General features: G+C 45.8%; 1 protein-coding gene across 1 annotated transcript in view; it reads right to left on the minus strand.

Annotated features, from left to right (window-relative positions):
• Positions 1-27630, minus strand: part of LOC112251674 (protein CBFA2T1-like) — a 146382-nt gene that overhangs the window by 28024 nt on the left and 90728 nt on the right. Inside the window, 4 exon segments of the mRNA XM_042310313.1 lie at positions 4308-4492; positions 20664-20753; positions 25687-25931; positions 26454-26594. Of these exon segments, the coding sequence (XP_042166247.1) occupies positions 4308-4492; positions 20664-20753; positions 25687-25931; positions 26454-26571 (638 nt within the window). The 5' untranslated portion in view covers positions 26572-26594.

A 27630-nucleotide genomic window follows, 5' to 3' on the forward strand; every position in this document is an offset into this window, starting at 1 on the left:
AGTGCAGGGGGACAGACTGAGAAGGACGTGGCCATCCGTTCCGGTGCAGGAGGACAGACTGAGAAGGGCGTGGCCAGCCGTTCCAGTGCAGGAGGACAGACTGAGAAGGACGTGGCCATCCGTTCCGGTGCAGGAGGGCAGACTGAGAAGGACGTGGCCAGCCGTTCTGGTGCAGGAGTACAGACTGAGAAGGGCGTGGCCAACCGTTCTGGTGCAGGAGGCTCATCTGTGTGTATTATAATACCCCATCTTTCCTGTACTCCCCCAAATGGAACCCTGGTCCTTATGTAGTGCACTACTTTTGACCAGGACCATTAGGATTCTTATCAATGGGCTCTGATCTAAAGTAGTGCACTATATATAGGGAATAGGGTTCCATAGGGCTCTGGTCTAAAGTAGTGCACTATATAGGGAATAGGGTTCTATATTGCTCTGGTCTAAAGTAGTGCACTATATAGGAAATAGGGTTCTATTTGGGACGTAAGCTAACTCTCCATGCATTACACAGCAGCACAATGCAAGTATTACATAAATATATATATGTCTCCCATTCAGGCAAGTATTACATAAATATATATATGTCTCCCATTCAGGCAAGTATTACATAAATATATATATGTCTCCCATTCAGGCTTTTCACCATTGTTCTGGGGACCTGAGGTGGGAATTCTCCGTATTCTGGGTTTCTTTTCTCTTCTTCTCTGTGTTAAAGTGGGTATGGGCTAATCCTCCTAGGGATTTGTCCTTTCAATTCAAACACACACACACACACACACACACACACACACACACACACACACACACACACACACACACACACACACACACACACACACACACACACACACACACACACACACACACACACACACACACACACACACACACACCGCCTGCCGCAGCACACTGACATACGGCTGGTATCTTCTACTCTCTATTTGAAACAGACCGCTGGTCTGGAGGGTCTAACTGGTTTCAGGTTCCTGGCTCTACCCTCCTTCTGCTGGTCTGGAGGGTCTAACTGGTTTCAGGATCCTGACTCTGTCTCTCTCTCTCTGTCTCTCAAATCAAATCAAATTTCATTAGTCAAGTGCGCCGAATACAATAGGTGTAGACCATACAGTGAAATGCTTAAAAAAATAAGAAATAAGAAATAAAAATTAAAAATAATTAAAGAGCAGCAGTAAAATAACAATAGCGAGGCTATATACAGGGTGTACCGGTACAGAGTCAATGTGGAGGCTATATACAGGGGGTACCGGTACAGAGTCAATGTGGAGGCCATATACAGGGGGTACCGGTACAGAGTCAATGTGGAGGCTATATACAGGGGGTACCGGTACAGAGTCAATGTGGAGGCTATATACAGGGGGTACCGGTACAGAGTCAATGTGGAGGCTATATACAGGGGGTACCGGTACAGAGTCAATGTGGAGGCTATATACAGGGGGTACCGGTACAGAGTCAATGTGGAGGCTATATACAGGGGGTACCAGTACAGAGTCAATGTGGAGGCTATATACAGGGGGTACCGGTACAGAGTCAATGTGGAGGCTATATACAGGGGGTACCGGTACAGAGTCAATGTGGAGGCTATATACAGGGGTACCGGTACAGAGTCAATGTGGAGGTTATATACAGGGGGTACCGGTACAGAGTCAATGTGGAGGCTATATACAGGGGTACTGGTACAGAGTCAATGTGGAGGCTATATACAGGGGGTACCGGTACAGAGTCAATGTGGAGGCTATATACAGGGGGTACCGGTACAGAGTCAATGTGGAGGCTATATACAGGGGGTACCGGTACAGAGTCAATGTGGAGGCTATATACAGGGGGTACCGGTACAGAGTCAATGTGGAGGCTATATACAGGGGGTACCGGTACAGAGTCAATGTGGAGGTTATATACAGGGGGTACCGGTACAGAGTCAATGTGGAGGCTATATACAGGGGGTACTGGTACAGAGTCAATGTGGAGGCTATATATAGGGGGTACCGGTACAGAGTCAATGTGGAAGCTATATACAGGGGGTACCGGTACAGAGTCAATGTGGAGGCTATATACAGGGGGTACTGGTACAGAGTCAATGTGGAGGCTATATACAGGGGGTACCGGTACAGAGTCAATGTGGAGGCTATATACAGGGGGTACCGGTACAGAGTCAATGTGGAGGTTATATACAGGGGGTACTGGTACAGAGTCAATGTGGAGGCTATATACAGGGGGTACCGGTACAGAGTCAATGTGGAGGCTATATATAGGGGGTACCGGTACAGAGTCAATGGACGGGGGCACCGGTTAGTCGAGGTAATATGTACATGTGGGTAGAGTTAATAAAGTGACTATGCCAATAGTCTGGGTAGTCATTTGATTAGCTGTTCAGGAGTCTTATGGCTTGGGGGTAGAAGCTGTTTAGAAGCCTTTTGGACCTAGACTTGGCGCTCCGGTACCACTTTCCGCTCGGTAACAGAGAGAACGGTCTATGACAAGGTGGTTGGAGTCTTCGACCATTTTTAGAGCCTTCCTCTGACACCGCCTGGTCTAGAGGTCCTGGATGGCAGGAAGCTTGGCCCCAGTGATGTACTGGGCCGTACCCTCTGTAGTGCCTTGCGGTTGGAGGCCGAGAAGTTGCCAAACCAGACAGTGATGCATGACCAGGATGTTCTCGATGGTGCAGCTGTAGAACCTTTTGAGGATCTGAGGACTCATGCCAAATCTTTCCAGTTTCCTGAGGGGGAATAGGTTTTGTCGTGCCCTCTTCATGACTGTCATGGTGTGTTTGGACCATTCTAGTTTGTTGTTGATGTGGAAACCAAGGAGTTCTCAACTTGCTGCACTGCAGCCCCGTCGATGAGAGTGGGTGCTCGGTTTCATGTTTTAATTGGGAAGATATCTCATGCAAACTCTAATGTTAACTTATAGTAGAGAGATGTTGGTTTGACTTGTAATAATAAATACACGTTTTATTCACTTCCATTATTCTACAATAAAAACTCCACTCAACAACAACTGATACAGAGAAACCTCTAGAGCCAGCAGACACCTACCTCACCTGTCAGGTGTTCTCCTCTAGAGCCAGCAGACACCTACCTCACCTGTCAGGTGTTCTCCTCTAGAGCCAGCAGACACCTACCTCACCTGTCAGGTGTTCTTCTCTAGAGCCAGCAGACACCTACCTCACCTGTCAGGTGTTCTTCTCTAGAGCCAGCAGACACCTACCTCACCTGTCAGGTGTTCTCCTCTAGAGCCAGCAGGGATCAACCCCTACCTCACCTGTCAGGTGTTCTCCTCTAGAGCCAGCAGACACCTACCTGACCTGTCAGGTGTTCTCCTCTAGAGCCAGCAGGGATCAACCCCTACCTCACCTGTCAGGTGTTCTCCTCTAGAGCCAGCAGACACCTACCTCACCTGTCAGGTGTTCTCCTCTAGAGCCAGCAGACACCTACCTCACCTGTCAGGTGTTCTCCTCTAGAGCCAGCAGACACCCACCTCACCTGTCAGGTGTTCTCCTCTAGAGCCAGCAGACACCTACCTCACCTGTCAGGTGTTCTCCTCTAGAGCCAGCAGACACCTACCTCACCTGTCAGGTGTTCTCCTCTAGAGCCAGCAGGGATCAACCCCTACCTCACCTGTCAGGTGTTCTCCTCTAGAGCCAGCAGACACCTACCTCACCTGTCAGGTGTTCTCCTCTAGAGCCAGCAGGGATCAACCCCTACCTCACCTGTCAGGTGTTCTCCTCTAGAGCCAGCAGACACCTACCTCACCTGTCAGGTGTTCTCCTCTAGAGCCAGCAGACACCTACCTCACCTGTCAGGTGTTCTCCTCTAGAGCCAGCAGGGATCAACCCCTACCTCACCTGTCAGGTGTTCTCCTCTAGAGCCAGCAGGGATCAACCCCTACCTCACCTGTCAGGTGTTCTCCTCTAGAGCCAGCAGGGATCAACCCCTACCTCACCTGTCAGGTGTTTTCCTCTAGAGCCAGCAGACACCAACCTCACCTGTCAGGTGTTCTCCTCTAGAGCCAGCAGGGATAAACCCCTACCTCACCTGTCAGGTGTTCTCCTCTAGAGCCAGCAGGCACCAACCTCACCTGTCAGGTGTTATCCTCTAGAGCCAGCAGACACCAACCTCACCTGTCAGGTGTTCTCCTCTAGAGCCAGCAGACACCAACCTCACCTGTCAGGTGTTCTCCTCTAGAGCCAGCAGACACCAACCTCACCTGTCAGGTGTTCTCCTCTAGAGCCAGCAGACACCAACCTCACCTGTCAGGTGTTCTCCTCTAGAGCCAGCAGACACCAACCTCACCTGTCAGGTGTGCTCCTCTTGCCGTTGTCGTTGAGGTCTAGGAGTAGTTCTGAGGAGTCGACGGGGGAGGTGGTGGAGGAGGTGTCCAGGAGGAGCTGTTCGTGTTGTGCCAGGTACTGAGCTGGGTTCTGCTTGGCCAGACGGGCACAGTGCAGCAGCTCCCGCTGTAGGAGTGGCAGGTTGGCCTGTAGAGGGGAGACAGTGGTCACGATCGGAACTGCTGGGTGCTGACTGACAGACAGTACACAACACAAAACTGTATATTACCTGGCATCATCTGACATACCACACGGAACAATACCACATCTTGAAATAGTGATTGTTATCTAGAGATGTCTAAATGTGGTCTCTGTGTCTCTCAAACATACAGTAACAGATCTCTCATAATCTGAAAAGAGGAACCAATCATTATCCTCTATCTGAAGAGAGGACCCAAACCATTATCCTCTATCTGATGAGCGGACCTAAACCATTACTCTCTATCTGAAGAGATGACCCAAACTATTATCCTCTATCTGAAGAGAGGACCTAAACCATTATCCTCTATCTGAAGAGATGACCCAACCATTATCCCCTATCTGAAGAGAGTACCAAACCATTGTCCTCTATCTGAAGAGAGGACCTAAACCATTACCCTCTATCTGAAGAGTACCCGACCATTATCCTCTATCTGAAGAGAGTACCCAACAAGTATCCTCTATCTGAAGAGTACCCACCCATTACCCTCTATCTGAAGAGAGGACCCAACCATTACCCTCTATCTGAAGAGTACCCAACCATTACCCTCTATCTGAAGAGTACCCAACCATTATCCTCTATCTGAAGAGTACCCAACCATTACCCTCTATCTGAAGAGTACCCAACCATTACCCTCTATCTGAAGAGGACCAAACCATTACCCTCTATCTGAAGAGTACCCGACCATTACCCTCTATCTGAAGAGGACCTAAACCATTACCCTCTATCTGAAGAGTACCCAACCAGTATCCTCTATCTGACGAGAGGACCTAAACCATTACCCTCTATCTGAAGAGTACCCAACCATTATCCTATATCTGAAGAGTACACAACATTATCCTCTATCTGAAGAGAGGACCTAAACCATTACCCTCTATCTGAAGAGTACCCAAACCATTACCCTCTATCTGAAGAGAGTACCCAACCATTGTCCTCTATCTGAAGAGAGGACCTAAACCACTACCCTCTATCTGAAGAGTACCCGACCATTATCCTCTATCTGAAGAGAGTACCCAACAAGTATCCTCTATCTGAAGAGTACCCAACCATTATCCCCTATCTGAAGAGAGGACCCAACCATTACCCTCTATCTGAAGAGTACCCACCCATTATCCTCTATCTGAAGTGAGGACCTAAACATTACCCTCTATCTGAAGAGTACCCAACCATTATCCCCTATCTGAAGAGAGGACCCAACCATTACCCTCTATCTGAAGAGTACCCAAACCATTACCCTCTATCTGAAGAGAGTACCCAACCATTGTCCTCTATCTGAAGAGAGGACCTAAACCATTACCCTCTATCTGAAGAGTACCCGACCATTATCCTCTATCTGAAGAGAGTACCCAACAAGTATCCTCTATCTGAAGAGTACCCACCCATTACCCTCTATCTGAAGAGAGGACCCAACCATTACCCTATATCTGAAGAGTACCCACCCATTATCCTCTATCTGAAGTGAGGACCTAAACATTACCCTCTATCTGAAGAGTACCCAACCATTACCCTCTATCTGAAGAGAGGACCCAACCATTACCCATCTATCTGAAGAGTACCCAACCATTACCCTCTATCTGAAGAGTACCCAACCATTATCCTCTATCTGAAGAGTACCCAACCATTACCCTCTATCTGAAGAGTACCCAACCATTACCCTCTATCTGAAGAGTACCCAACCATTACCCTCTATCTGAAGAGTACCCAACCATTACCCTCTATCTGAAGAGTACCCAACCATTACCCTCTATCTGAAGAGTACCCAACCATTACCCTCTATCTGAAGAGTACCCAACCATTACCCTCTATCTGAAGAGTACCCAACCATTACCCTCTATCTGAAGAGTACCCAACCATTACCCTCTATCTGAAGAGTACCCAACCATATAATGGCTATAGCCATCACAGCTGGTATTCATGTTCACTCTACTCAGATAATGAGAGAGGGAGTGAGTATGAGAGAGAGAGAGAGAGAGATAGGATCTCTGTAAGAGAGTAGAGTCAGAGACAGGATCTCTCTAATAGAGTATACTCAGAGACAGGATCTCTCTAAGAGAGTAGAGTCAGAGACAGGATCACTCTAATAGAGTAGAAGACAGGATCTCTCTAATAGAGTAGTCAGAGCCAGGATCTCTGTAAGAGAGTAGACTCAGAGACAGGATCTCTCTAAGAGAGTAGAGTCAGAGACAGGATCTCTGTAATAGAGTAGAGTCAGAGACAGGATCTCTCTAATAGAGTAGAGTCAGAGACAGGATCTCTAATAGAGTAGAGTCAGAGCCAGGATCTCTGTAAGAGAGTAGACTCAGAGACAGGATCTCTCTAAGAGAGTAGAGTCAGAGACAGGATCTCTGTAATAGAGTAGAGTCAGAGACAGGATCTCTCTAATAGAGTAGAGTCAGAGACAGGATCTCTAATAGAGTAGAGTCAGAGCAAGGATCTCTGTAAGAGAGTAGACTCAGAGACAGGATCTCTCTAAGAGTGTAGAGTCAGAGACAGGATCTCTCTAATAGAGTAGAGACAGAGACAGGATCTCTGTAATAGAGTAGAGTCAGAGACAGGATCTCTAATAGAGTAGAGTCAGAGACAGGATCTCTCTAATAGAGTAGAGTCAGAGACAGGATCTCTAATAGAGTAGAGTCAGAGACAGGATCTCTCTAATAGAGTAGAGTCAGAGACAGGATCTCTAATAGAGTAGACTCAGAGACAGGATCTCTAATAGAGTAGACTCAGAGACAGGATCTCTAATAGAGTAGACTCAGAGACAGGATCTCTCTACGAGTGTAGAGTCAGAGACAGGGTCTCTCTAAGAGTGTAGAGTCAGAGACAGGATCTCTCTAATAGAGTAGAGACAGAGACAGGATCTCTGTAATAGAGTAGAGACAGAGACAGGATCTCTGTAATAGAGTAGAGTCAGAGACAGGATCTCTAATAGAGTAGACTCAGAGACAGGATCTCAGAGAGAGTCAGGACAGGATCTCTGTAAGAGAGTAGAGTCAGAGACAGGATCTCTAATAGAGTAGAGTCAGAGTCAGAGACAGGATCTCTAATAGAGTAGAGTCAGAGACAGGATCTGAGACAGGATCTCTAATAGAGTAGAGTCAGAGACAGGATCTCTGTAATAGAGTAGAGTCAGAGACAGGATCTCTAATAGAGTAGAGTCAGAGCCAGGATCTCTGTAAGAGAGTAGACTCAGAGACAGGATCTCTCTAATAGAGTAGAGACAGAGACAGGATCTCTGTAATAGAGTAGAGACAGAGACAGGATCTCTGTAATAGAGTAGAGTCAGAGACAGGATCTCTAATAGAGTAGACTCAGAGACAGGATCTATCTAAGAGAGTAGAGTCAGAGACAGGATCTCTCTAATAGAGTAGAGTCAGAGACAGGATCTCTCTAATAGAGTAGAGTCAGAGACAGGATCTCTAATAGAGTAGACTCAGAGACAGGATCTCTAATAGAGTAGACTCAGAGACAGGATCTCTAATAGAGTAGACTCAGAGACAGGATCTATCTACGAGTGTAGAGTCAGAGACAGGGTCTCTCTAAGAGTGTAGAGTCAGAGACAGGATCTCTCTAATAGAGTAGAGTCAGAGACAGGATCTCTAATAGAGTAGACTCAGAGACAGGATCTCTCTAAGAGTGTAGAGTCAGAGACAGGATTTCTAATAGAGTAGACTCAGAGACAGGATCTCTAATAGAGTAGACTCAGAGACAGGATCTCTAATAGAGTAGACTCAGAGACAGGATATCTAATAGAGTAGACTCAGAGACAGGATCTCTAATAGAGTAGACTCAGAGACAGGATCTCTCTAAGAGTGTAGAGTCAGAGACAGGGTCTCTCTAATAGAGTAGAGTCAGAGACAGGATCTCTAATAGAGTAGACTCAGAGACAGGATCTCTCTAAGAGCGTAGAGTCAGAGACAGGATCTCTAATAGAGTAGACTCAGAGACAGGATCTCTAATAGAGTAGACTCAGAGACAGGATCTCTCAGAGTGTAGAGTCAGAGACAGGATCTCTCTAATAGAGTAGAGTCAGAGACAGGATCTCTGTAATAGAGTAGAGTCAGAGACAGGATCTCTAATAGAGTAGAGTCAGAGACAGGATCTCTCTAATAGAGTAGACTCAGAGACAGGATCTCTCTAATAGAGTAGAGTCAGAGACAGGATCTCTCTAATAGAGTAGACTCAGAGACAGGATCTCTCTAAGAGTGTAGAGTCAGAGACAGGATCTCTGTAATAGAGTAGACTCAGAGACAGGATCTCTCTAAGAGTGTAGAGTCAGAGACAGGATCTCTCTAATAGAGTAGAGTCAGAGACAGGATCTCTCTAATAGAGTAGAGTCAGAGACAGGATCTCTAATAGAGTAGAGTCAGAGACAGGATCTGTAATAGAGTAGAGTCAGAGACAGGATCTCTCTAATAGAGTAGAGTCAGAGACAGGATCTCTCTAATAGAGTAGAGTCAGAGACAGGATCTCTCTAATAGAGTAGACTCAGAGACAGGATCTCTCTAAGAGTGTAGAGTCAGAGACAGGATCTCTGTAAGAGAGTAGAGTCAGAGACAGGATCTCTAATAGAGTAGAGTCAGAGACAGGATCTCTAATAGAGTAGAGTCAGAGACAGGATCTCTATAATAGAGTATAGTCAGAGACAGGATCTCTCTAATAGAGTAGAGTCAGAGACAGGATCTCTCTAAGAGAGTAGAGTCAGAGACAGGATCTCTCTAAGAGAGTAGAGTCAGAGACAGGGTCTCTCCTCCTTTTGTTTTTACTTTGTCCTTGTCTTCTTTCTTTCTTTCTTGCTTTCTTCCTTTCTTTCTTTCTCCACACTCGCTCAGCTCCATCATTCCACACCCCACTATCTTCATCTCTCTCTCTTCCTCCATCGCTTTCTCTTTTCTCTCTCTCTCTCTCTCTCTCTCTCTCTCTCTCTCTCTCTGTCTCTTCCTCTCCCTCTCTCTCTCTCTCTCTCCCTCAGCCCTCTTTCGCTCTATTACAGCTTCTATCTGTCTTGTGTATTCAGTCCATTGTGAGCTGCTTTGATGGACTAATTAAAGTCCAGTATTTCAACACAACACTGGTTCACATCAGTAATTGACTACAGTCAGGGAGACAAAACACCAAGTGTCAGTCACTAGGCTGTCTGTGCATCTATGTCCCCGGCTTAATGGGCCTTTCATAGTTTATGATAGTAATTACCCAACAAAACAAAAATAAATATAAAATGGACTGCCTTGACGTCATTGAACTGGGTTTTCATTAATAGGAGGTCATCGTAAGGGTGAGGAAATGTGTGATGCAAGTGATAACAAGCAACGGAACCATAGGAAGGTTATGGATATGGATCCTGGTATAAAGTAGTGCACTATATAGGGAATAGGGTTCCATAGGACTCTGGTTTAAAGTAGTGCACTATATAGAGAATAGGGTTCCATAGGGCTCTGGTATAAAGTAGTGCACTATATAGGGAATAGGGTGCCATAGTAGTGAGTGGTAACAGACTATACTAAACTAATTAAATGTCTTACCTGTGATTAAATGTTGTCCACGTGTAGCCTACTGGGACACTGGGTCCCCACAGACTCTCCCATGCCGAATAGCTTGTAGCCACAAGGCTCGTCTCTCAGGCTCTAATTCCCTACGTGGGTTGCATTGTGAACCGTAGGTCGGGATTTTCGACCCAGTTAAATGTACACTGAACAACACAGCGGCTTTTCGGCATGTTTCGTTACTTCCAAAAATCGAATATGAAGTTGGCTCTTCCTTTTTATGACATGAATACCGACTCAGAGTATAGAGGTGTGAATTGAGAACTTAAATTAATGGTCTGATTCTGGAAGAGATATGACGACGACTAACGTCACTAACAAAGACCTTCCGGTGCTGGTAAACATTAAAACAACATTACATCATTGGCTCTTCTATCTCTCTCTCTCTTTATCTCTCTCTGTTTATCTCTCTCTCTCTTTCTCTCTCTCTCTCTCTCTCTTTATCTCTCTCTTTCTCTCTCTCTTTATCGCTCTCTCTTTATCTCTCTATCTCTCTCTTTATCGCTCTCTCTTTATCTCTCTATCTCTCTCTCTCTCTTTATCTCTCTCTCTCTCTCTCTCTCTCTTTATCAATTCAATTCAATTCAAGGGCTTTATTGGCATGGGAAACATGTGTTAACATTGCCAACGCAAGTGAGGTAGATAATATATAAAGTGAAATAAACAATAAAAATTAACAGTAAACATCACACATACAGAAGTTTCAAAACAATAAAGACATTACAAATGTCATATTATCTATATATACAGTGTTTTAACAATGTACAAATGGTAAAGGACACAAGATACAATAAATAAGCATAGATATGGGTTGTATTTACAATGGTGTTTGTTCTTCACTGGTTGCCCTTTTCTCGTGGCAACAGGTCACAAATCTTGCTGCTGTGATGGCACACTGTGGAATTTCACCCAGTAGATATGGGAGTTTTTCAAAATTGGATTTGTCTTTGAATTCTTTGTGGATCTGTGTAATCTGAGGGAAATATGTCTCTCTAATATGGTCATACATTGGGCAGGAGGTTAGGAAGTGCAGCTCAGTTTCCACCTCATTTTGTGGGCAGTGAGCACATAGCCTGTCTTCTCTTGAGAGCCATGTCTGCCTATGGCGGCCTTTCTCAATAGCAAGGCTATGCTCACTGAGTCTGTACATAGTCAAAGCTTTCCTTAATTTTGGGTCAGTCACAGTGGTCAGGTATTCTGCCGCTGTGTACTCTCTGTGTAGAGCCAAATAGCATTCTAGTTTGCTCTGTTTTTTTGTTAATTCTTTCCAATGTGTCAAGTAATTATCTTTTTGTTTTCTCATGATTTGGTTGGGTCTAATTGTGCTGCTGTCCTGGGGCTCTGTAGGGTGTGTTTGTGTTTGTGAACAGAGCCCCAGGACCAGCTTGCTTATAGGACTCTTCTCCAGGTTCATCTCTCTGTAGGTGATGGCTTTGTTGTGGACGGTTTGGGAATCGTTTCCTTTTAGGTGGTTATAGAATTTAACGGATCTTTTCTGGATTTTGATAATTAGTGGGTATCGGCCTAATTCTGCTCTGCATGCATTATTTGGTGTTCTACATTGTACACGGAGGATATTTTTGCAGAATTCTGTGTGCAGAGTCTCAATTTGGTGTTTGTCCCATTTTGTGAAGTCTTGGTTGGTGAGCGGACCCCAGACCTCACAACCATAAAGGGCAATGGGCTCTATGACTGATTCAAGTATTTTTAGCCAAATCCTGATTGGTATGTTGAAATTTATGTTCCTTTTGATGGCATAGAATGCCCTTCTTGCCTTGTCTCTCAGATCGTTCACAACTTTGTGGAAGTTACCTGTGGCGCTGATGTTTAGGCCAAGGTATGTATAGTTTTTTGTGTGCTCTAGGGCAACAGTGTCTAGATGGATTTTGTATTTGTGGTCCTGGTGACTGGACCTTTTTTGGAACACCATTATTTTGGTCTTACTGAGGTTTACTGTCAGGGCCCAGGTCTGACAGAATCTGTGCATAAGATCTAGGTGCTGCTGTAGGCCCTCCTTGGTTGGTGACAGAAGCACCAGATCATCAGCAAACAGCAGATATGTATATGTTGAAGAGGGTGGGGCTTAAGCTGCATCCCTGTCTAACCCCACGACCCTGTGTGAAGAAATGTGTGTGTTTTTTGCCAATTTTAACCGCACACTTGTTGTTTGTGTACATGGATTTTATAATGTTGTATGTTTTACCCCCAACACCACTTTCCATCAGTTTGTATAGCAGACCCTCATGCCAAATTGAGTCGAAGGCTTTTTTGAAATCAACAAAGCATGAGAAGACTTTGCCTTTGTTTTGGTTTGTTTGGTGGTCAATTAGGGTGTGCAGGGTGAATACATGGTCTGTTGTACGGTAATTTGGTAAAAAGCAAATTTGACATTTGCTCAGTACATTGTTTTCATTGAGGAAGTGTACGAGTCTGCTGTTAATGATAATGCAGAGGATTTTCCCAAGGTTACTGTTGACGCATATTCCACGGTAGTTATTGGGGTCAAATTTGTCTCCACTTTTGTGGATTGGGGTGATCAGTCCTTGGTTCCAAATATTGGGGAAGATGCCAGAGCTAAGGATGATGTTAAAGAGTTTTAGTATAGCCAATTGGAATTTGTTGTCTGTATATTTGATCATTTCATTAAGGATACCATCAACACCACAGGCCTTTTTGGGTTGGAGGGTTTTTATTTTGTCCTGTAACTCATTCAATGTAATTGGAGAATCCAGTGGGTTCTGGTAGTCTTTAATAGTTGATTCTAAGATCTGTATTTGATCACGTATTTGTTTTTGCTCTTTATTCTTTGTTAAAGAGCCAAAAGATTGGAGAAGTGGTTTACCCATACATCTCCATTTTGGATAGATAATTCTTCATGTTGTTGTTTGTTTAGTGTTTTCCAATTTATCTCTCTCTTTATCTCTCTCTCTTTATCGCTCTCTCACCCTCTCCTCTCTCTGTCTGTCTCTCTCTCTCACCCTCTCCTCTCACCCTCTCCTCTCTCTGTCTGTCTCTCTCTCTCACCCTCTCCTCTCTCTCTCTGTCTCTCTCTCTCTCTCTCTCCCTTTCTCCCTCTATCTCTTCTAAGCAGGGGGGATTGAAGGGGGGAGGAGGGTCGCCAGGTGACATTAGCCTGATGAAAACCCCCAGCCAACCTAATGCACATTGTTGCAGCTGCGCTCAGGTCTCTTCCATCTCTAGCACCTATAAAAGCCCATGTTCCCGCTCACCACCCCCTGCCATATGGTCTCTGGCATTAAATGCCCGGTAGACGGAGAGAGAGAGAAACGTGTTCATTTCCAACACTCCCTACTGACTCAATGATACAGCAACCATATGGCAGGGAGTGGAGATATGGAGAGATGAGAGAGAGAAAGAGAGAGAGAGAGAGAGAGAGAGAGAGAGAGAGAGAGAGAGAGGAAAATGTAAGAAAATCCTTGACTATGTACAGATTGTACAGGCCACAGTAGGCAGAACTGACTTTCGCAGACCTGACTCTCTCTCAGGCCACAGTAGGCAGAACTGACTCTCACAGACCTGACTCTCTCTCAGGCCACAGTAGGCAGACCTGACTCTCGCAGACCTGACTCTCTCTCAGGCTATGTGCCCACTGCTATGTGCCCACTGTCCACACAGTGACGTGGAAACTGAGCTGCACTTCCTAACCTAACCTGTCAAATATATGACCATATTAGAGACACATATTTCCCACAGACCACACAAAGAATTTGAAAACAAATCAAACATTGATAAACTCCCATATCTGTTAGGCGAAATATCGCAGTGTGAAGTCACAGCAGCAAGATTTGTGGCCCTTTGTCATCAGAAAAGGAAAACAGTGAAACACAAATGACATTGTAAATACAATCGACCATTACTTCAGACGAGCAAATTACTTCTATGCTCGCTTCAAAGCAAGCAACACTGAAGCACGCATGAAGAATGCATGAATTTATAAATACGTTTGATTGATGAGCATCAGCTGTTCTGTACGACTGTGTGATCACGCTCTCCATAGTCGATATGACCTTTAAACAAGTCAACATTAACAAGTCTGTAGGGCCAGACGGATTACCAGGACGTGTAATGCGAGCATTCATGTCGGTAGCCATGAAGTGCTTTGAAAGGCTGGTCACATCAACGACCTTATACCATAAACCCTAGACCCACTTCAATTTTGCATACCGCCCCAACAAATCCACAGATGATACAATCTCTATTGCACTCCACACTGCCCTTTCCCACCTGGACAAAAGGAACACCTGTGTGAGAATGCTGTTCAAATCAAATCAAATCAAATCACATTTTATTTGTCACATACACATGGTTAGCAGATGTTAATGCGAGTGTAGCGAAATGCTTGTGCTTCTAGTTCCGACAATGCAGTAATAACGAACAAGTAATCTAACTAACAATTCCAAAAAACTACTGTCTTATACACAGTGTAAGGGGATAAAGAATATGTACATAAGGATATATGAATGAGTGATGGTACAGAGCAGCATAGGCAAGATACAGTAGATGATATCGAGTACAGTATATACATATGAGATGAGTATGTAAACCAAGTGGCATAGTTAAAGTGGCTAGTGATACATGTATTACATAAGGATGCAGTCGATGATATAGAGTACAGTATCTACGTATGCATATGAGATGAATAATGTAGGGTAAGTAACATTATATAAGGTAGCATTGTTTAAAGTGGCTAGTGATATATTTACATCATTTCCCATCAATTCCCATTATTAAAGTGGCTGGAGTAGAGTCAGTGTCATTGACAGTGTGTTGGCAGTAGCCACTCAATGTTAGTGGTGGCTGTTTAACAGTCTGATGGCCTTGAGATAGAAGCTGTTTTTCAGTCTCTTGGTCCCAGCTTTGATGCACCTGTACTGACCTCGCCTTCTGGATGACAGCGGGGTGAACAGGCAGTGGCTCGGGTGGTTGTTGTCCTTGATGATCTTTTTGGTCTTCCTGTGGCATCGGGTGGTGTAGGTGTCCTGGAGGGCAGGTAGTTTGCCCCCGGTGATGCGTTGTGCAGACCTCATTACCCTCTGGAGAGCCTTACGGTTGAGGGCGGTGCAGTTGCCATACCAGGCGGTGATACAGCCCGCCAGGATGCTCTCGATTGTGCATCTGTAGAAGTTTGTGAGTGCTTTTGGTGACAAGCCGAATTTCTTCAGCCTCCTGAGGTTGAAGAGGCGCTGCTGCGCCTTCCTCACGATGCTATCTGTGTGAGTGGACCAATTCAGTTTGTCTGTGATGTGTATGCCGAGGAACTTAAAACTTGCTACCCTCTCCACTACTGTTCCATCGATGTGGGGTGTTCCCTCTGCTGTTTCCTGAAGTCCACAATCATCTCCTTAGTTTTGTTGACGTTGAGTGTGAGGTTATTTTCCTGACACCACACTCCGAGGGCCCTCACCTCCTCCCTGTAGGCCGTCTCGTCGTTGTTGGTAATCAAGCCTACCACTGTTGTGTCGTCCGCAAACTTGATGATTGAGTTGGAGGCGTGCATGGCCACGCAGTCGTGGGTGAACAGGGAGTACAGGAGAGGGCTCAGAACGCACCCTTGTGGGGCCCCAGTGTTGAGGATCAGCGGGGAGGAGATGTTGTTGCCTACCCTCACCACCTGGGGGCGGCCCGTCAGGAAGTCCAGAACCCAGTTGCACAGGGCGGGGTCGAGACCCAGGGTCTCGAGCTTGATGACGAGCTTGGAGGGTACTATGGTGTTGAATGCCGAGCTGTAGTCGATGAACAGCATTCTCACATAGGTATTCCTCTTGTCCAGATGGGTTAGGGCAGTGTGCAGTGTGGTTGAGATTGCATCGTCTGTGGACCTATTTGGGCGGTAAGCAAATTGAAGTGGGTCTAGGGTGTAAGGTAGGGTGGAGGTGATATGGTCCTTGACTAGTCTCTCAAAGCACTTCATGATGAAGGATGTGAGTGCTAGGGGGCGGTAGTCGTTTAGCTCAGTTACCTTAGCTTTCTTGGGAACAGGAACAATGGTGGCCCTCTTGAAGCATGTGGGAACAGCAGACTGGTATAGGGATTGATTGAATATGTCCGTAAACACACCGGCCAGCTGGTCTGCGCATGCTCTGAGGGCGCGGCTGGGGATGCCGTCTGGGCCTGCAGCCTTGCGAGGGTTAACACGTTTAAATGTCTTACTCACTTCGGCTGCAGTGAAGGAGAGACCGCATGTTTTCGTTGCAGGCCGTGTCAGTGGCACTGTATTGTCCTCAAAGCGGGCAAAAAGTTATTTAGTCTGCCTGGGAGCAAGACATCCTGGTCCGTGACTGGGCTGGGTTTCTTCCTGTAGTCCGTGATTGACTGTAGACCCTGCCACATGCCTCTTGTGTCTGAGCCGTTGAATTGAGATTCTACTTTGTCTCTGTACTGGCGCTTAGCTTGTTTGATAGCCTTGCGGAGGGAATAGCTGCACTGTTTGTATTCAGTCATGTTACCAGACACCTTGCCCTGATTAAAAGCAGTGGTTCGCGCCTTCAGTTTCACACGAATGCTGCCATCAATCCAAGGTTTCTGGTTAGGGAATGTTTTAATCGTTGCTATGGGAACGACATCTTCAACGCACGTTCTAATGAACTCGCACACCGAATCAGCGTATTCGTCAATGTTGTTGTCTGACGCAATACGAAACATCTCCCAGTCCACGTGATGGAAGCAGTCTTGGAGTGTGGAGTCAGCTTGGTCGGACCAGCGTTGGACAGACCTCAGCGTGGGAGCCTCTTGTTTTAGTTTCTGTCTGTAGGCAGGGATCAACAAAATGGAGTCGTGGTCAGCTTTTCCGAAAGGGGGCGGGGCAGGGCCTTATATGCGTCGCGGAAGTTAGAGTAACAATGATCCAGGGTCTTTCCACCCCTGGTTGCGCAATCGATATGCTGATAAAATTTAGGGAGTCTTGTTTTCAGATTAGCCTTGTTAAAATCCCCAGCTACAATGAATGCAGCCTCCGGATAAATCGTTTCCAGTTTGCAGAGAGTTAAATAAAGTTCGTTCAGAGCCATCGATGTGTCTGCTTGGGGGATATATATGGCTGTGATTATAATCGAAGAGAATTCTCTTGGTAGATAATGCGGTCTACATTTGATTGTGAGGAATTCTAAATCAGGTGAACAGAAGGATTTGAGTTCCTGTATGTTTCTTTCATCACACCATGTCACGTTAGTCATAAGGCATACGCCCCCGCCCCTCTTCTTACCAGAAAGATGTTAGTTTCTGTCGGCGCGATGCGTGGAGAAACCCACTGGCTGCACCGCTTCGGATAGCGTCTCTCCGGTTAGCCATGTTTCCGTGAAGCAGAGAACGTTGCAGTCTCTGATGTCCCTCTGGAATGCTACCCTTGCTCGGATTTCATCAACCTTGTTGTCAAGAGACTGGACATTGGCGAGAAGAATGCTAGGGAGTGGTGCACGGTGTGCCCGTCTCCGGAGTCTGACCAGAAGACCGCTTCGTTTCCCTCTTTTTCTGAGTCGTTTTTTTGGGTCGCTGCATGTAATCCACTCCGTTACACTGGTTGTAAGGCAGAACACAGGATCCGCATCGCGAAAAACATATTCTTGGTCGTACTGATGGTGAGTTGACGCTGATCTTATATTCAGTAGTTCTTCTCGGCTGTATGTAATGAAACCTAAGATGACCTGGGGTACTAGTGTAAGAAATAACACGTAAAAAAACAAAAAACTGCATAGTTTCCTAGGAACGCGAAGCGAGGCGGCCATCTCTGTCGGCGCCGGAAGTCATGACTACAGCTCAGCGTTCAACACCATATTACCCTCAAAGCTCATCACTAAGCTAAGGATCCTGGGACTAAACACCTCCCTCTGCAACTGGATCCTGGACTTCCTGACGGGCCACCCCCAGGTGGTAAGGGTAGGCAACAACATATCTGCCACGCTGATCCTCAACACTGGATATCCCCAGGGGTACATGATCAGTCCCCTCCTGTACCCCCTGTTCACTCATGACTGCACGGCCAGGCTCGACTCCAACACCATCATTAAGTTTGCCGACGACACAACAGTGGTAGGCCTGATCACCGACAACGATGAGACAGCCGATAGGGAAGACTGAGCACGGCCCCATTCTCATCGACGGGGCTGACAAACTAACATGGTCCACATCATCAACAAACTAACATGGTCCACATCATCAACAAACTAACATGGTCCACATCATCAACAACCTAACATGGTCCGCATCATCAACAAACTAACATGGTCCACATCATCAACAAACTAACATGGTCCACATCATCAACAAACTAACATGGTCCACATCATCAACAAACTAACATGGTCCAAACACAGCAAGACAGTCGGGAAGAGGGCATAACCAAACCTATTCCCCCTCAGGAGACTGAAAAGATTTGGCATGGGTTCTCAGATCCTCAAAAAGTTCTGCAGCTGCACCATCGAGAGCATCCTGACTGTTTGCGTCACTGCCTGGTTTTGCTCGGCCTCCGACGGCAAGGCACTACAGAGGGTACGGACCAGTACATCACTATGACCAATCTTCCAGCCATCTAGGCCGTATATACCAGGCGGTGTCAGAGTAAGCCCCTAAAAATGGTCAAAGACTCCAGCCACCCCAGTCATAGACTGTTCTTTCTGCTACTGCAAGGCAAGTGGTACTGGAGTGCCAAGTCTCGGTCCAAGAGGCTTCTAAACAGCCTCTACCGACCAAGCAATAAGGCTCCTGAACAGCTAATCAAATGGCTACCCTGACTATTTGCATTATCTTCTATGCTGCTGCTACTCTCTGTTTATTATCTATGCATAGTCACTTTAACTCTTCCTACATGTACATATTACCTCAATTACCACGACTAACCGGTGCCCCCGGACATTGACTCTGTACCGGTACCCCCAGTATATATCCTCCACATTGACTCTGTACTGGTACCCCATGTATATAGCTTCTACATTGACTCTGTACCAAATACCCTGTATATAGCCTCCACATTAACTCTGTACCGTAATAAGCTTGGCATATCTAGCCACCGGATGGGTTCCGTTGATGTACAGCAATCTTTAAGTCATACCACAGATTCTCAATTGGATTGAGGTCTGGCTTTGACTAGGCCATTCCAAGACATTTAAATGTTTCCCCTTAAACCACTTGAGTGTTGCTTTAGCTGTATGCTTAGTGTCATTGTCCTGCTGGAAGGTGAACCCCCGTCCCAGTCTCAAATCTCTGGAAGTCTGAAACAGGTTTCCCTCAAGAATTGTCCTGTATATAGTGCCATCCATCATTCCTTCAATTCTGACCAGTTTCCCAGTATCCCAGTCCCTGCAGATGAAAAACATCCCCACAGCATGATGCTACCACCACCATGCTTCACTGTAGGGATGGTGTTCTTGGGGTGATGAGAGGTGTTGGGTTTGCGCCAGACATAGCGTTTCCTTGATGGCCAAAAAGCTACATTCTAGTCTCATCTGACCAGAGTACCTTCTACCATATGTTTGGGTAGTCTCCCACATGCCTTGTGGCGAACACCAAACATGTTTGCTAATTTTTTTCTGGCCACTCTTCCGTAAAGCCCAGCTCTGTGAAGTGTATGTCCATTACATGAAATCCAAATAAAAATCTATTTAAATTACAGGTTGTAATGCAACAGAATAGGAGAAGTGAATACTTTTGCAAGGCACTGGTTTGATGATTATTGTTGCTACAACATTGATTAATAGTATTATTTATGTTAATATTGTAAATCTCCAAAGTAAGCTTTGGCAATATGTACATTGTTACGTCATGCCAATAAAGTGAATTGAAATTGAATTTAATTGAGAGAAGGGGGGAACTGGTGAGGAGAGAGAGAAAGAAAAAGTGAGAAAGAAAAATAGAGAGAAAGACAGAGCGGTGACAGAGAGTGAGAGAGAGCGAGAGAAGGACAAAATAAAGGAAGTCTTGGTTAAGTGTTGAGTTGGTTCTACCTGACCCCTATAAATCAGTATACTAGTATACTATATAGTATATATAATATAATATAGTATAGTAGAGCCTGATGTTGAATCATTAGTGGATGGATACAGAGATACAGAGGGACCAGGCTGTTCATGTTTCTGTGCTCATGGAGAAAAGCAAAATCTGCATCCCAAATTGCACCTATTCCCGACTTAGTGCACTACTTTTGACCAGGGCCCATATGGAATAGGGTACCAGAAGTAGTGCACTGAGTAGGGAATAGGGTGCCATTTGGGATGCACCCTAACAATAGATGCCCAACAGACTAGAGTAGAGTGACCAGGGAGAGACAGGGGGTCAGACCAGTCCAGACCCCCCCCTCAACTAGATTCATGATATTTCACTAGGCCAAATTATCTTTCCACTTAAAATCTTGAATAAAGAGAGATTGAAAAAATATAGCCATGAAAATGAAATGAGGTCCAATAGAAGCGGAAATTCAATGCTTCTAGGCCTTCTTCCATCCGAGGAATGAAGGAATGAAAAACAGACTAACGAAATATACACATCTGCGTCTCAGCTCTGCGGCTGGTTAAATGGTTTCCAGATCTGGCTGTGTGTCTGTCGTCCCTCCTTGTGAAATACGACTTACCTTCAGGAACGGGATGACAAAAGGTCGGAGAGGGAAGTTAGTCGCTTCTTGCAACTTGGAGTGGAATTCCTCTATGGTTAACGTTGAATTCTAGGTCAGAGTAAAGATAGAGAGACAGAGACAAAGAGAAAGAGAGAGCGAAAGAGAGACAGAGAGAAAGAGAGAGAGAAAGAGAGAGAGAAAGAGAGAGCGAAAGAGAGAGACACACAGAGAGAGAGACAGCGAGACAGAGAGAGAGAGACAGAGAGAGAGAGAGGAGAGTCAGAGAGAGAGAGAGAGAGACAGAGAGAAAGAGAGAGAGAAAGAGAGAGCGAAAGAGAGAGACACACAGAGAGAGAGACAGCGAGACAGAGAGAGACAGAGAGAGAGAGAGACAGAGAGAGAGAGAGACAGACAGAGAGAAAGAGAGAGAGAAAGAGAGAGCAAAAAGAGAGAGACACACAGAGAGAGAGAGCGAGACAGAGAGAGAGAGACAGAGGGAGAGAGAGACAGAGACAGAGAGACAGAGAGAGAGAGATGGAGAGAGAGAGAGAGAGACAGAGACAGAGAGACAGAGAGAAAGAGAGAGCGAAAGAGAGAGAGAGACACAGAGAGAGAGAGAGAAAGAGAGAGAGAGACATAGAGAGAGAGACAGACAGAGAGAAAGAGAGAGCGAAAGAGAGAGACACAGTGAGAGAGACCTGAATACATATGGAATACATTATATGATAATAAGTTATTGGAAGCTAACCATGTCCTGTCAGGGATTGAATGATTTTAGTTTAATGGAAGACATATGGAGAGAATAAAAGTCTAAGGACTGGCAGGCAGAGCTAGTTTAGGTACTGCTTCTATTCAATACAATGTGTGTTTATTTTTTTATTTATTTTTTTATTTCACCTTTATTTAACCAGGTAGGCTAGTTGAGAACAAGTTCTCATTTGCAACTGCGACCTGGCCAAGATAAAGCATAGCAGTGTGAGCAGACAACACAGTTACACATGGAGTAAACAATTAACAAGTCAATAACACAGTAGAAAACAAAGGGGGAGTCTATATACAATGTGTGCAAAAGGCATGAGGAGGTAGGCGAATAATTACAATTTTGCAGATTAACACTGGAGTGATAAATGATCAGATGGTCATGTACAGGTAGAGATATTGGTGTGCAAAAGAGCAGAAAAGTAAATAAATAAAAACAGTATGGGGATGAGGTAGGTGAAAATGGGTGGGCTATTTACCAATAGACTATGTACAGCTGCAGCGATCGGTTAGCTGCTCAGATAGCTGATGTTTGAAGTTGGTGAGGGAGATAAAAGTCTCCAACTTCAGCGATTTTTGCAATTCGTTCCAGTCACAGGCAGCAGAGTACTGGAACGAAAGGCGGCCAAATGAGGTGTTGGCTTTAGGGATGATCAGTGAGATACACCTGCTGGAGTGCGTGCTACGGATGGGTGTTGCCATCGTGACCAGTGAACTGAGATAAGGCGGAGCTTTACCTAGCATGGACTTGTAGATGACCTGGAGCCAGTGGGTCTGGCGACGAATATGTAGCGAGGGCCAGCCGACTAGAGCATACAAGACGCAGTGGTGGGTGGTATAAGGTGCTTTAGTGACAAAACGGATGGCACTGTGATAGACTGCATCCAGTTTGCTGAGTAGAGTGTTGGAAGCAATTTTGTAGATGACATCGCCAAAGTCGAGGATCGGTAGGATAGTCAGTTTTACTAGGGTAAGCTTGGCGGCGTGGGTGAAGGAGGCTTTGTTGCGGAATAGAAAGCCGACTCTTGATTTGATTTTCGATTGGAGATGTTTGATATGAGTCTGGAAGGAGAGTTTGCAGTCTAGCCAGACACCTAGGTACTTATAGATGTCCACATATTCAAGGTCGGAACCATCCAGGGTGGTGATGCTAGTCGGGCATGCGGGTGCAGGCAGCGATCGGTTGAAAAGCATGCATTTGGTTTTACTAGCGTTTAAGAGCAGTTGGAGGCCACGGAAGGAGTGTTGTATGGCATTGAAGCTTGTTTGGAGGTTAGATAGCACAGTGTCCAATGACGGGCCGAAAGTATATAGAATGGTGTCGTCTGCGTAGAGGTGGATCAGGGAATCGCCCGCAGCAAGAGCAACATCATTGATATATACAGAGAAAAGAGTCGGCCCGAGAATTATACCCTGTGGCACCCCCATAGAGACTGCCAGAGGACCGGACAGCATGCCCTCCGATTTGACACACTGAACTCTGTCTGCAAAGTAATTGGTGAACCAGGCAAGGCAGTCATCCGAAAAACCGAGGCTACTGAGTCTGCCGATAAGAATATGGTGATTGACAGAGTCGAAAGCCTTGGCAAGGTCGATGAAGACGGCTGCACAGTACTGTCTTTTATCGATGGCGGTTATGATATCGTTTAGTACCTTGAGTGTGGCTGAGGTGCACCCGTGACCGGCTCGGAAACCAGATTGCACAGCGGAGAAGGTACGGTGGGATTCGAGATGGTCAGTGACCTGTTTGTTGACTTGGCTTTCGAAGACCTTAGATAGGCAGGGCAGGATGGATATAGGTCTGTAACAGTTTGGGTCCAGGGTGTCTCCCCTTTGAAGAGGGGGATGACTGCGGCAGCTTTCCAATCCTTGGGGATCTCAGATGATATGAAAGAGAGGTTGAACAGGCTGGTAATAGGGGTTGCGACAATGGCGGCGGATATTTTCAGAAATAGGGGGTCCAGATTGTCAAGCCCAGCTGATTTGTATGGGTCCAGGTTTTGCAGCTCTTTCAGAACATCTGCTATCTGGATTTGGGTAAAGGAGAACCTGGAGAGGCTTGGGCGAGGAGCTGCCGGGGCGGAGCTGTTGGCCGAGGTTGGAGTAGCCAGGCGGAAGGCATGGCCAGCCATTGAGAAATGCTTATGGAAGTTTTCGATAATCATGGATTTATCGGTGGTGACCGTGTTACCTAGCCTCAGTGCAGAGGGCAGCTGGGAGGAGGTGCTCTTGTTCTCCATGGACTTCACAGTGTCCCAGAACTTTTTGGAGTTGGAGCTACAGGATGCAAACTTCTGCCTGAAGAAGCTGGCCTTAGCTTTCCTGACTGACTGCGTGTATTGGTTCTGGACTTCCCTGAACAGTTGCATATCACAGGGACTATTCGATGCTATTGCAGTCCGCCACAGGATGTTTTTGTGCTAGTCGAAGGCAGTCAGGTCTGGGGTGAACCAAGGGCTGTATCTGTTCTTAGTTCTGCATTTTTTGAACGGAGCATGCTTATCTAAAATGGTGAGGAAGTTACTTTTAAAGAATGACCAGGCATCCTCAACTGATGGGATGAGGTCAATGTCCTTCCAGGATACAAGGGCCAGGTCGATTAGAAAGGCCTGCTCACAGAAGTGTTTTAGGGAGCGTTTGACAGTGATGAGGGGTGGTCGTTTGACTGCGGCTCCGTAGCGGATACAGGCAATGAGGCAGTGATCGCTGAGATCCTGGTTGAAGACAGCGGAGGTGTATTTGGAGGGCCAGTTGGTCAGGATGACGTCTATGAGGGTGCCCTTGTTTACAGAGTTAGGGTTGAACCTGGTGGGTTCCTTGATGATTTGTGTGAGATTGAGGGCATCTAGCGTAGATTGTAGGACTGGCGGGGTGTTAAGCATATCCCAGTTTAGGTCACCTAACAGAACAAACTCTGAAGCTAGATGGGGGGCGATCAATTCACAAATGATGTCCAGGGCACAGCTGGGAGCTGAGGGGGTCGGTAGCAGGCGGCAACAGTGAGAGACTTATTTCTGGAGAGAGTCATTTTCAAAATAAACAAATTAAATTAAACAAATTCAAAATCAAAAAGAGATAGAAAGTAAATATGGGTCCAGTGAGTGTTTGGGACGCGGCGATTCAGATGGTTAGCAGGCCTGTGCTAACAAGCTAACAGTTCGTAGGCCCGGGCTAAACAAGGTAGCAGTTAGCGGACCGGAGCTAGACAAGCTAGCAGTTAGCAGGCCGAATTAGCAAGCAGGGAGATAGCGAGGGCTAGAGAGTTAGCCTTTGGGGGACGTCGCGATGGGGTGAGACTGTTTATTCCTCTTCATGCAGTGACATCGATAGACCGGTCGTGGGTCCAGATATTGTAGCCCAGGAGTATGCTACGGTGGTAGCACAGGTGCGCTGGCCGGGCTAGCTTCAAGCTAAGTGGGTGGAAACGCTAGCCAGGAGTAATCATCCGGGGCGAGAGCTTTCCGAGCTAAAGGTTAGCTGATGACCGGTTAGCTGAAGACCGCTAGCATAGCTGGTGGTTAGCTGGCTAGCTTCAGTTGAGGGGTTCCGGTTCCGAAGTAAATATAAATACTTTAGGAAAAATAGCTACATTGGGTGAGGCCGGTTGCAGGAGAGTATTTGGAAGCTTAGGTTTAGCAAAATGTTTTTAAAGAGATATGCGATGAAAAATATGTAAAAAAATGAAAAAGAAACGATATATACAAGGGACACGACACGACAGGACGACTTACTGCTACGCCATCTTGGAATTGATTAAGATTGATTAGGTGTTACCACCACTAACATCAGAAGACCATAGTGCTCTGGTCAAAAGGGTATATTGTGCCCTCACATGCCAGTCTTTTACCATACATACAACTGTGTCTCTAGATAACCGTGACATGTAATGTATGTACCATGTATGCACAGCATCCACCCACACCTGTGTTTATCTGAACGTGGAGGGTGAGGAGATTGTGTTTATCTGAATGTGGAGGGTGGGGAGATAGTGTTTATCTGAACGTGGAGGGTGAGGAGATCGTGTTTATCTGAACGTGGAGGGTGAGGAGATTGTGTTTATCTGAATGTGGAGGGTGAGGAGATAGTGTTTATCTGAACGTGGAGGGAGAGGAGATAGTGCTTATCTGAATGTGGAGGGTGAGGAGATAGTGTTTATCTGAACACGGAGGGTGAGGAGATAGTGTTTATCTGAACGCGGAGGGTGAGGAGATAGTGTTTATCTGAACGCGGAGGGTGAGGGGGCACAGGAGCACATTTTGGAACCCCTGGTTTACAGACTCACCACCAGCCCCAGCACCAGAGTGCGGACGCGTTCTCCGATCTCAGGCGAGATGTCGTTGCCGAACTGCTGTAGTGTGGTGAGGAAGCGTTTCAGCTTGCTGAGCTGCCGGGCGCCACACGCTGGAGGGAGTTGCTTATTGGCCAGCGAGGAAGAGCAGGAGGAGCTAGGGCCGTTGCTGAAGCCATTTGGTGGCGAAGGCGCTCCGTTCAGCGCCTTGGGGGAGTGGCTGTTGTTGCCGTTGGTTACTAGAGACACAAAGAAGATGGAGAAAATAACAAAAGGTCCAACACAACACAGCATTAAAAAAGTGATTTGATTTGATTTGACTGTATAGTTTATAATTCAATGAAAAAATATTATTATTTTTTTTTTGTAGAAAACAACACTAGGGTTAAACACAACAATAAAATAACACTAGTTACACACTGTCTGTCTGTCTGTCTGTCTGTCTGTCTGTCTGTCTGTCTGTCTGTCTGTCTGTCTGTCTGTCTGTCTGTCTGTCTGTCTGTCTGTCTGTCTGTCTGTCTGTCTGTCTGTCTGTCTGTCTGTCTGTCTGTCTGTATGTCTGTCTGTCTGTCTGTCTGTCTGTCTGTCTGTCTGTCTGTCTGTCTGTCTGTCTGTATGCCTGGCTGGCTGGCTGGCTCGCTGGGTCGGTAGTACTGACATGTACAGCAGAGTAGTGGGGGTGAAATAAATGGTTCAGGGTGCTCCCTGTGTGTATGTGTGTGTGTATGTGTGTGTGTGTGTGTGTGTGTGTCAGTACTTACATGTAGTAGGTGTGAAGGAGCTGGTTCGAGGGGCTCCCTGGGTGGTTGGAGGAGGAGGAGGCATGGTGGTTGGAGTTAACCTGGATTGTGCTTTCACATCCGCAGGTGAGTCGGGCATAGTGGAGCACTTCTCAGTGTGATCTAGAGACACAGAGGAATACACTGTTTTAGATACATGTAGGTAACATGGTTCTTAGATACATGTAGGTAACATGGTCATTTAGGTGCATGTAGGTAACATGGTCATGTAGGTAACATGGTCATTTAGGTACATGTAGGTAACATGGTCATTTAGGTACATGTGGGTAACATGGTTCTTAGATACATGTAGGTAACATGGTCATGTTGATACATGTAGGTAACATGGTAATTTAGGTACATGTAGGTAACATGGTCATTTAGGTTACATGTAGGTAACATGGTCATTTAGGTTACATGTAGGTAACATGGCCATTTAGGTACATGTAGGTAACATGGTCATTTAGGTACATGTAGGTGACATGGTCATTTAGATACATGTAGGTAGGTAACATGGTCATGTAGGTACATGTAGGTGACATGGTCATTTAGATACATGTAGGTAGGTAACATGGTAATTTAGGTACATGTAGGTAACATGGTCATTTAGGTACATGTAGGTAACATGGTAATTTAGGTACATGTAGGTAACATGGCCATTTAGGTACATGTAGGTAACATGGTCATTTAGGTACATGTAGGTAACATGGTCATTTTGGTAACATGGCCATTTAGGTACATGTAGGTAACATGGCCATTTAGGTGCATGTAGGTAACATGGTCATTTAGGTACATGCATGTAACATGGTCATGTAGGTACATGGTCATTTAGGTACATGTGGGTAACATGGTCATTTAGGTACATGTAGGTAACATGGTCATTTAGGTACATGTAGGTAACATGGTTCTTAGATACATGTAGGTATCATGGTCATGTAGGTACATGGTCATTTCGGTACATGTAGGTAACATGGTCATTTAGGTAACATGGTCATTTAGGTACATGTAGGTAACATGGTCATGTAGGTACATGTAGGTAACATGGTCATTTAGGTAACATGGCCATTTAGGTACATGTAGGTAACATGGTCATTTAGGTACATGTAGGTAACATGGTCATTTAGGTAACATTGTCATTTAGGTAACATGGTCATTTAGG

The sequence above is a fragment of the Oncorhynchus tshawytscha genome, linkage group LG31 (genome assembly GCF_018296145.1).
Source record: "Oncorhynchus tshawytscha isolate Ot180627B linkage group LG31, Otsh_v2.0, whole genome shotgun sequence".
NCBI lineage: Eukaryota > Metazoa > Chordata > Actinopteri > Salmoniformes > Salmonidae > Oncorhynchus > Oncorhynchus tshawytscha.